This window comes from Pinus tabuliformis, chromosome J (assembly GCF_031772625.1).
Source record: "Pinus tabuliformis cultivar Carrire ecotype Pingquan chromosome J, CPIR1, whole genome shotgun sequence".
In the NCBI taxonomy this organism is placed as follows: Eukaryota; Viridiplantae; Streptophyta; class Pinopsida; order Pinales; family Pinaceae; genus Pinus; species Pinus tabuliformis.
This window is the reverse complement of record NC_142295.1, coordinates 122697561-122709180: the sequence shown is the minus strand read 5'-3', so window position 1 is coordinate 122709180 and position 11620 is coordinate 122697561. Positions and strand designations below refer to the sequence as shown.

The following is an 11620-nucleotide window of genomic DNA, read 5'->3' as shown; positions in this document are numbered from 1 at the left end:
CTACATGACAATCCCATGATAGGAAAGTTTTTTTTAACGCAGTGTCCTTAATAGAACTTCAATACATTCCTTTCCATGGTATTTTCTTGACATCTAATCATCTTAAGGTGAACACATCTCACATTTTAAGGTAACACATATCTTCTACATATGTTATCTCATTCATATTTTGCATTTATTCTTACCATCTGTATTTTTATAATAAAAAGGAAATATTGTTTATGATAATAAATTGTTTAGGGAGATATGATACATAACAAATTCCAATGCAAAATTTCATATTTTCTATGAAATTTCTGCTACATATGATTATTAGAGTCTTCAAACTTTCTAAGTTGAGTGGGGATACTTTCTTGTTGTTGTTATATCTCTTGGGTACGGATTTTTATATGTTTACTCACCCTTTCTCTAACACTAATGGGTTGGTCGTCCATATGAAAACTAATGAATATTCACTTAAAAGGTTCAAAAAGTAACCAAAAACATTGCGCAAGGACGGAAAGGATCCCCCTTATGAAGTTTTCAATATCTTATTTTTCCATGAAGAAGAGGAAAGACAGTGCCAATTTATCATTGTCATCTAGACTTTGACTTTGACTTATAATTAATGTGTATATCACTCTTCTTCAAATGAGTTTGTTAATAATTAAGGCCACCACTATAAATAATCAACACAACACACATAAATGTCATTCATCATACCATCACATGACAAAGCTCAATAGACAAATGAAACACATATCAAATAGAATCAAAATTTCAATTATTCTCTACTTATTCATACCATCCTATGACATTACAATGTATATTAAATGTCTCTCCCATGTTCGTACCATAACTTTACATTAAAATATTTATTATCTCTTCCACCTTCCTAACATAACCTTATTGTACTTATCATGCGGCCCTCACACACATAATGCCCCAAATTATGTTGATTAGCAAAACTAGATAAAAACTTTGAACTGATTCGTAAAGTAAACAAAATAAATGAATATGTTCTTATGCTTTGGCTACTTTCCTCCAATTCGTAAAGTAAACGAAATAAATGAATATGTTCTTATGCGTTGGCTACTTTCCTCCAGGATTATCTCACTAATTTGTGTCAGATTCGCCATTTTTCTATTTTACTAAACCAGACATAGTCTGTACTCCTCGGATAAACCGCTCTGCTCATCATGTCTGTAAACGAAACATGAAATCAACCAACGTATCTTCCACGTAAGTCGATTGCCGATTTCCCGAAGATGTGTGAATTGGACGGACCTGGGCGGCAGGGTAAAAAAATGACTGCGCCTATGTCGGTCCGATTTCTGAATATTCAGAAAATCAACAATCTACATAAAAATGCCCAGGATTATACGGGTCACTCAATTTAATCCTCTTTTGAAGTTGTAATGTTGAATTATACTTTGGATTATTATGAGAAATTTCAATTTACAATGTATTACATTATGATTATATTACATTATGATTATATTGTGGGTTATATAATCCTCTTTTGAAGTTGTAATGTTGAATTATACTTTGGATTATTATGAGAAATTTCAATTTACAATGTATTATGATTATATTGTGGGTTATAATGACAGATTTCGATTTGAAAATGGATTAAGAGATTACAGTTTTGCTTTTCTCAAGATATAATCTTGAGTTATTGGGAGATTATTAAACTAAAATAGACTGCTAGATATTTATAACAAAATTACAGAACAGTATACAGTAGAATTATGGTTCTCTAAATTAAATTGATTGAATTGCTTCGGAAAAGAAAAATAAATAGATTTAAAAATTGACCCAGAATCTTCTTCTAAAATTTATATGCTCATTTTTATAGACGCGTGTATAAGTAAATAAACTGTTTTTAAATATACTCAAAACTGGTAGAAATTACAAACCAGAGTAAGTAAAAACTTTGAATGTACAAATGAAATTTGAATATGTAATATTGAATTACAATTCATCAGCAGCAGTTTTGAATCACAAACATTTGTATATGTAATATTGAATTACAATTCATCAGCAGAGCTTTGAATCACAAATGAATGAGGAGATTTAGAGTCAAAATTTCCTTTCAAATTTACGGATTTCGAAACTTTCAAAAGACTTACAGATTTTGAAACTTTCGCAGATAACAAGAGCAAGAAGCTTACTATTGGTTTGTTTCGTGCGATAGTGTTGAAGGAAGCTATCGGGTTACAGTAGAGTTGAAGATGGTGTCAGGGACTAATTTCTCATTTGAATAATTTGTTATCATTCGGTGCTTACAAGGGTTTTCACTTTCTTGTCACAGCTCACAAGGATTTCAGCTTCGTAAAGGAGCTAGTAGATGAAATTGACGAGGAAAAAATGGTGTTGAAGTATACCAATATCGAAGGAGGGGTGCTGGGAAAGAAACTGAGTGCTGGGAAGTTTGAGGTCAAATTCGTTCCCAGGAAAGAAGGGGGATGTGTCACGAGCTGGATCTGTAATTACGAGACCCTTCCTGGTGCTCAGCTTGAAGAAAGCAAAGCAAAAGAGATAAAGGAAAATAGCATTGCCATGTTGAAGAAGATCGAGCAGTATCTGCTCTGCTATCCTTCTTTATACTGATCAATATATCTCTATGTGCATCTCTCTTCGTATGCATAAATAGTTTAGTGCCGGGCATTATATGAATGAAACGGCAAAATAAAGAAAGGTGATGATATGCCTTCGGCCCATCGTCTATCGTTCTCGTTATGTTTGCAAGCGTAACTTTATCGTTACATGAATATATGTACCTTTACCGTCACATGAATATGTCTAGTTCGTTCAATTGTGTGTTGAAGACGAATTTCCTCGTTTTGTTTTTTTTTTTCAGCTAGACTGATTTTTTTTGGCAGATGAGAGGGTTTTTAGAGTGAAATGTATGTGAAAGTATTGGGGAACGGTTTACTTGTTTTGTTTTACTTTGTAATGATATACATGTAATGGAGCTTATTGCATGTATTTATATGTTATGGACATGATTAACTTATGTTTTGGGCTCATGCATTTTTGCGATAATTTCAATTTATAGTTTATAATTTTAATTTCTTAATTAAATAGCTATGTTTTTTAATGGTGTTTTGACCTATTAATAAATATTGATAGGTCAAAACACTATTTTACAGTGCTTTTAATATTCTTAAAATTAAAAATATATATAAATTTTAATTATTCTATAATTTTATTTTAAATTATTATTATTATTAATAAAAAATATCAATTTATAAATATAAAATATATAGATTGAAATAAAAATATAACAAGATTTTAATCATGGAGATTTATTTCTATTTTTTTATAGAGATTCTTAATGTGTCAAATACATTTTGTTACAATATTATAAATCAATTTATTAGGCTTATCAATACTACACTCAAAAAATCATAACCCATTTCATGTGACACTAGTTTGATTATCAATAATTATTAGTTGGATGGTATGAATTTAACCTTCACCACAGATTCTTGAATATTCATAATAGTATTCACAAAGTAAAGGTTGAGATTTATCTTCAATTTAGTTATTATATTACCCATTTTATCTTTTAATTAAATTAATTAATTAACCCATTTTATCTTTTAATTTAATTAATTAAATGAAAAACTAATGTAATAACTATATTGAAAATACAGCGCAACCTTTGATTTATGAATACTACTACGAATATTCTAGAATATGTTGTGGAGGTTAAATTCATACCATCCAACTTCTAATTATTTATAATCAAACTAAAATTTTGAAAAAAAATATTCTAAAATAAGCATGCCTATCTACATAATTATATATTACAAATAACTGAGATATATCTAATTTTATCTAAATATAAAATCAAAATCTTCAAAAATTTTAAGTGATAATATAAATTGTGCGATATATTTTAGTTTTATCATCAAATTTATATTAATAATTTTGATTTTATTTAATTTTAATTTAGTTTTTAATCAACTTAATGCTATATCAATTTTATCAATTAAGAACCTAATTTTAATTTGCACAAATATTTCATAAATTTTAAATTATTAAATTTATTTTATTTTTTATTTATTAAATTTAACCATTTTAGTTTTTTCATCGTTAAGCTTGTTAAATGATATTTAAACCCAAAAAAAATAAAATCTAAGCGAGTCTCTATTCATTTGTTTTGGTAAAATAAAATTGTCCCGTTTCCATTTATTTCGGTTAAAAACCATTAATTTAACTCTATGTTATTTTTAATGGTAGAAGTATAAAAGGAAAAAAAATTATATATATATATATATATATATATATATATATATTAATATTACAAACATTTTTTGAAATATTATTTAAATGATATATTTATATTAAATTAATAATATTTTTAGAATAATTTTGATCGGGGTTTGTGCTGGTGGTTGGAAAGGACAGTAGACAATTATGAGGAGTCAAGGTTGGGTACCATCCACCGCCCCCCACATGCTCATGGCGATGGGTGTGGTGGCCTCCTACATGCATACATACAAAGGTGGTGGGAAAGGTGGCAGGCATGGTAAGGACAAGGTAGGAGGTGTAGCTAGTAAGGAAGGATAGGGGAGCGATAATTGCATTGTCAATTGTTGAGTTAAGGCAGAACATGGGAGTGTCAATTGCATTGTTGTGAATGAAAGTGAGAGCTGGAGTACTGGAGCAAGGAGACAGAGGCATCGTCGACGATATCTATGGAGCGAACCCGGGATGTTTCTTGGCCTTGTAACCCTCTTGCAATGGCAACATGGTTTGTTTATGGTTGGAGGATTCGGGAGAAACTCGGGGAGGGGAATGTGAGGTCTAGTTGGGAAAAACGCCATAGGCATGCTATGGATGCTGTCTGGTTTAGTGTCCTGGTTACAATGTTCTTAAGTGTCAACCTGGTTAGGGGCTGGGAAGCCCCTCTTGAGAGTAGCAGTGTGAATTCACATGAGTATTAGGGTGGAATGGGAGAAGTTGTGCATTGGGGAAGGGTAGGCTTTAAGGAATACAGAGGAGCGGCGCAGCTTGACTAGGCAAAGGGGAATGGGAAGGCTCACCTGTGCTTGGGTACCCTTGCTCGGCCAAGAGAGGGGACTATCAACCAATCTGGGTATAAGCGACAATGGGAAGGGAGTGGAGAGAAGCACACCCAGACAAGGCGATTGGCCTCGTCTCCAAAACGAGTTGTCACCTAACCTATGTATTTCTTGGAGGGAAATTGGGATAGGAGAAGGATTAAGGTTAACATTGGCAATGAAAATCAATTTCAGAATTTAATACATCATGCCTGTGAACAGGGTGTGTACAAAGTGTAGATTGCTCATCCTGCGTGAGGAAGAGGGCACACAAGACGTGGGAGGGAGCCTAGAAGGGAAAAAGACCCGAGCACTTCAGAACCATGAAGAGGAAGAAAACCTATTGAACACCTCATCAGTGAAGTCGTTGCGACTTACATGGAGGGAAAAAATGTAGGTATCCATAATCTGGTGGAAGAATGGGAGGGTGAAATTAAGAAGCATAGCGAGACTGAATAAGAGATTGAGAACTGGAGGACCTTAATCCCAGACCCTGGGAATACTAGAGGCATAATAACTCAGTTTAAGCAGACCCTATGTCTCTATTGGCTTATGAAAATCTTGATGGTGAAGGCTACGCAACAAATTTCAGTGGGAATGGCTTTGACCCTCCATGATATTCCCAATTACAAAATGGATTTGTAGCGAATTCAATTCTAGCTTCATAAGCAGGACATTCGTTTGGATCAAATCCAAAGGCACGTCCCTTCCATCATTGAATTATTTGAGATGCACAGTGAATCTGTCAAGGACCCGACATTGGTCAAGTCAACCTAAGAAGAGCAGCATGAATAGTTAGCTAATTTGGTATCTTTTTGTTTTTGCAGGTAGCATTTACTTCACAATATGCATGGTTATGATAGATAGACATATAACATCTTACCATGATACTAAAACATATTTAGCTTGGTTAAAAAGGATGATACTTTACTGTTTTTGGATTGCTTATAACCAGGATAGGTGGTCAACATACTTGGTTTCCCATCGGGCAAGTTGAGGCCACCTATTTCGCATAAGTGGTGTAAATTTTCTCTTTATAAATAGAAAATGAAGGATCAACAAAAAAAAGAAAAAAAATTAATTTTTTTCTTTTTCACCTATCCGTGCCTTGACCAATATTTGTTAGGAAAATTTATACCTTACCCTCATTTATCAATTGAGTGACTCGATTCCTCTTACATTACCCATAATGAGTGAGTTTCTTAATGTATACACCACTTCCCTTTTGGTGCAAACTTTTGCAACATCATTTCCTAATTTATCTTGGTGTTATGGAAAAACCTAATTATGTTATCATTTACTACTTGAAAGTTTAATATTCAATTTATATCAAATAATATTTTAGATAATATCTATCAATATTTTCATGTATATCCTGCAAATCCTCATAAACTATTTTAAAGAGAAATCTCTACATTGTAGATGTAAAATTTGAAGCTTTGATGGCCATGTTGCAACATAAGCAGTGACCACTAATCTATTGTAGATTGGTTCAAATACGAAAGCACATAATATGTAGGGGTAAACGAACCTCGAAAATGTGACATACTAATAATAAACTATGAAATTTAACACACATCATTAAAAAAAACTTTGATGTTATTGTTTATTAGTCAAGATATTGTGTACTTTATCAAATTCTAACCAAAATTTTATTACTTGAATTTCTTACATTTAGTGTTTGTGTAGTTTTGCAAGGGTTTCTATTGATACAAGAAACTTGTATGTAAATAACATAACTCTTTTGCCTGAATTGGGAAACCTTGCATACTTCTACCATGTTGGCCACTAGCTTCCCAACCCACCAAAGAAATGAGAAATTGTCTTTGAAATCTAGTGAGTGATACACTTGTATCACTTTGGTGAAAATGGAGAGAATAAAGGAAGAAATAATGCAAACCATAGTAACAAAGAATGTGGCCAACCCCTCAATCTGGTGTGCACCCTCTATTCTTGTAGGAAAGAAGTGTTGAGTTATCCATGTTGTTATATACTACTGCCAAGTGTCCCATAGAAGGAAATATTAAAGATTCCCCACCAAAATCAAAGAACAGAGAAAAAGAAAGAAAATTGGCGATGTCATGCTATTACCCTTACCACCTTAATATGACATACAACAATAGCTTTGGGTTATTGGTTAAAACACATAAACATTAATTATTATTACAAATTACGGAAAAGTATTAATCATGGTATGAAATCCATAAAATTCATTGGTTATCCACTACAAGCATCAATGGACATTAATTTAAGTCTACGGTGGCTAACATGATCATAGTTCTTCATGTAAGTTCAAACGATTTAGTGATATAACAGTTATGTAAACATAACTAAATAAGCCTCATGCATGAATAGAAAAAGCATCCCATCATAGACTATACTGTTAAGAACATTATAGCATAAATGATTTTCATGCATAAGTATTTTCCCATTTATCACATGACATTAAGGTATGCTATGTTCCTTCAGTAAATTTAATGATGACCACATTGAGAGTCAACATCTATCACAAATATTCATAAATGATCAGACCATAAACATGTTACTATAAGTAGATCTACCGACATATGACGGTTCCATGCATTGATCTAAAATCATCTCATAAAAGCCCCTGTTAGGCCCCCATACTACTAGTGTAACCCCTTATTGTTTTTAGTGCAACCCCCTTATTATATTGTTGTGCCCATGTAGTCACCATATTGTTATTATTGTGCCGGAGTTCAAAATATATTGTGAGAACTTGACAAGGAAGGAAAAATCATATTGGAACCTGTAGCGGTCACAAAACCGAGAAATTGACAACTACAAAATCAATCAATTTTGGAGTATCTCATCAAGTGGAAGAACTTACGTACTGAAAATTCCATATGGAAAGATGAGAATTTTATATAGAAGCATCCAGAACTACACAAGCGTTGAGGACAACAATTTTTGAAGGAGAGGGGCACGTTAGGTCTCAGTGCAAACCCCGTATTATATTGTTGTGCCCATGTAGTCCCCATATTGTTATTATTTTTCCCCATAAAAGCTCAATATTGTTATTTTTGTGCATTTACATTATTATTGTTACGTCGACTCTAATTATATTATGACCCCTTAGACTCCTAAATTTATAAAGGAGGTCTTATCATTTGTACCATCCAATAATTATTCATTTGTGTAATGTAAACGAGCTTTCCCCCTCGAAGAGGTTTATTTTGAAGGTGTTTATCTATATTTTCTTCTATTTTGTGAGGTGCTTTCATAACAACTCCCAACACAAAATAAATTTACTCACATATAATAGCCACATATAGAGTCAATCACGATTAATATAACTCTTTGACACAAGTATTAACAACTAATTACTACAATTCCATTACTACTCAAATACTTTAATTGTCACATACGTAAGACTGCAATTATTTTCATACAGATGACACATCATCTATACAACTAAGCTATATGATTTAATCACTTCAAAAGAAAGAAATAAACATAATAGTAAGGAAAAAACATACAAAACATTCCATGCATATGAAGTCAACTAAAACATCACTTGGATAGCACAGAACCACTACCCAACCATGAATAACCTTTGATTCCCCCCGAACCGAGGTTCTTTCCATGGATCAACTGCCTCCAATTGATCTATGCAATGGGTAAATAATACCCTCTTTCATGATATAGTTTCCTTTAGCGGAATCCTGCTTTTAGGTGGATTATTCATCCAATTGCCTAGGCATTTTTTGGGAAAGCTCGCCTTTATCTCCCGCAAGGCTTTTCCTCATAAAAGTTTTCCTTTATCTCCCGCAAAGCTTTTATGTTTTTTCCCTTTATGGATATTTATCTCCAATCGATCTAATCTTATCTAGAATCACATCTAGAAGCTTATCATGAAAGATTTATCCCTATCCCATTCCTCAATGGGACTTGGCAAGAATCTCATCTCTTGTTGTCTCGCTTTTCCAAGTGATTTATTTATTAATTTTATTTAATAATATATTTGTTTTCCATATCACACCTATCTTTTCTCAACTTAGGTTACAATATTCTAACATACAAGGGAGTGGTATTACATATCCCCCCCCTTAAATTTTACATCATCTTCGGTGTATTACTGCATCCTCATTCACAGGTATCTATCTCTGAGTCCACACCTTCTATGGCCTTTCCATCTTATGCAAATATATATATATATATATATATATATATCGGTTTGAAAGGAGTTACTGCAGCAGATCTCCTTCTATAGCTACCTACTTTTAGATGCATAAATTAAACTAGGTTTACCATAATCAATATCATAATTTGATACACAATACTACTAAATTAGCTATCAATTATATTTCCCATTATTCATTTTATTTGAAGAATGCATGTTCTCCCCCTGCATTCTTCCAAGCCTTTGTGTTCTTGCCGAACACTTTCTTCCTACAGTTCCTCTGCATACAAGAAGTTAGTTAGCATATTTTCCACATCGATATGCATAAAACATTATAACAGTTTAGCTCTCATATAACCATCATAAACATATATACTCTTTATAATCATGTTATGCCAAATCTAAAATAAACCATTGGTACTTATCCTTGATCCACTTCTTAGTTTCCTTCTTTTGTGCGACCTCCAGGTCGGTTTCCGTGCTAGAAACCCACCCAGTGTCTTCATGCATACTTACGCACAAGGTGCATTACACAAGCAGCTATACATATTATGTTTTAATCATGCCATACATATATCCATATTGGTACCATATGTACTGCTTGTACATAGTACAATCTGTACTACTGCATATCCTACGGATGTCCATAGCATCCTCTGCATGACATACACTTATCCACATGTTTTCAACCATGTTAGCATTATGCCAAACATTCCTTCATCTATTTCTGCTAAGTAGAACAAACTTTGTTCAGTTTTTTTGTAAGGACTTTCATGGACCTATTCCATTTCTATAACAGTCATCATGCACACTATATTAGTGTCATACTAGTCATCATGCACACTATATTAGTATCATAATAGTCCTCATGCACACTATAACTCAATCATACCCACAAACTATATTATTGGGATTAAATATGTCACCTTTACCAGGTTTTAATAACAATGAAATACATCATAAAGCAGACTATTAACTATGATACTCAGTCTATCATAGATATTTGAAGTCTCATGATAATTTGAACAAATTTGGTTAGTCTTTAGTAATTATTCAACACTTAAATAGTTATGTCAATGTATTTGATTTTTTCCAACACCTTGTTGGTTATGATAAGTTTCATGTAGGTGTAAACATTATGGTTAAACAACATGCACATGCATACAACTCCCATGTAGGAGTTATAAGTGAAAACTTATATTATTCTCCACTTCATATCCTTAAGCCCAAGGGATTTGTTATCTTGTCTTACTTGATGCATGTGTCATGCTAACATTAGAGTTTTAGGTAATTCTGAAAAATAATTTTTGCTTACTAACTCATAGGAATTTTCTGATGAAGCATCAAGACTTACATCTAGATTTCCATTATGGACGTACACTAGGCATGCTTTTTGTGTCAATTCCTTGTCCTTCCTATCATACCGTCATTATTAATATATGATGTTTACAATAGGTTGTATCATATTTTCACATCCACTTGACAATCTCATTCCTGGTTTAGGTTAGATTGTCATGTACTTTATGAATCTTGCTTTATTCAACCAGAATCCCATAGATTCCAACCTATGCATATTTAAATTAACTATGCATAATTTTATGATAAGGTTTTGTTTCCTTCATTAAGGTGTATTTAGATCATTTTCTTATTATTTATTCATAACCCATATCCAAGGCTAATTTCATCATGAATTTCATGTGCATTGATCAATAAAGTAACATTTAACTTAAAAGAAAACTTTAAGGTACTTAGTCTCATATTAAGTATAAAACTTTGTCTTTCACATCTCCCATCCCTTCTTAGGATTTTTTAAGCATAACTTAATTTCCTTAAGTTATGTTCTTTCTTAGACAACATACACTCATAATTTGATTTCAAATATAGTTAGGATAAGATGACTTATCACTATATTACATTCATAAGTTGGTTTTTATTTAGGCTTTGCCCTTATATGGGAACCATATAGTCTTAAAATAACGTTTTTAAATATGATATATTGACTATGTCATTAAAGATACCAACCACTTTTTCCTTAAATTTAGTTGCGACAATTTGTGATTCCTTCACATATTAAGGCACATCCTTGCAACTCGTTGCATCCCACAATGAGTCCTACATGCAAGCCACACTTGACAATGTGCAATTAAATTAATCATATTGCATTACTTGTTAACTAGATTAAAACTATCTTAACCTGATGACCATGCTTTTCCATGACTATAAATTATTTTATTATCCTATTATACATATTTGCAACATCACCTTTCAATCATGTCCTTGTGTCCACATAAGAGTGTTTAACTATAATTTAAATGTTGTAACTTTTACCATTAATAACATGTTATTTTCCCACTTTAGCACTGCTTTATGCAACATACTAGAGAAATTACTGGTAGCCCTATACCAGATTTGCTCCCCCAAG

General features: G+C 32.4%; 1 protein-coding gene across 1 annotated transcript; it reads left to right on the top strand.

The window, feature by feature from the left end:
* Positions 1-2298: 2298 nt before the first annotated feature.
* On the top strand, positions 2299-2652 carry LOC149225899 (pathogenesis-related protein STH-21-like). Its single transcript, XM_089375172.1, has one exon. It carries the CDS (start codon positions 2350-2352, stop codon positions 2590-2592), a length of 243 nt encoding a protein of 80 aa, XP_089231298.1. The 5' UTR covers positions 2299-2349; the 3' UTR covers positions 2593-2652.
* The last annotated feature ends 8968 nt before the right edge of the window (positions 2653-11620 follow it).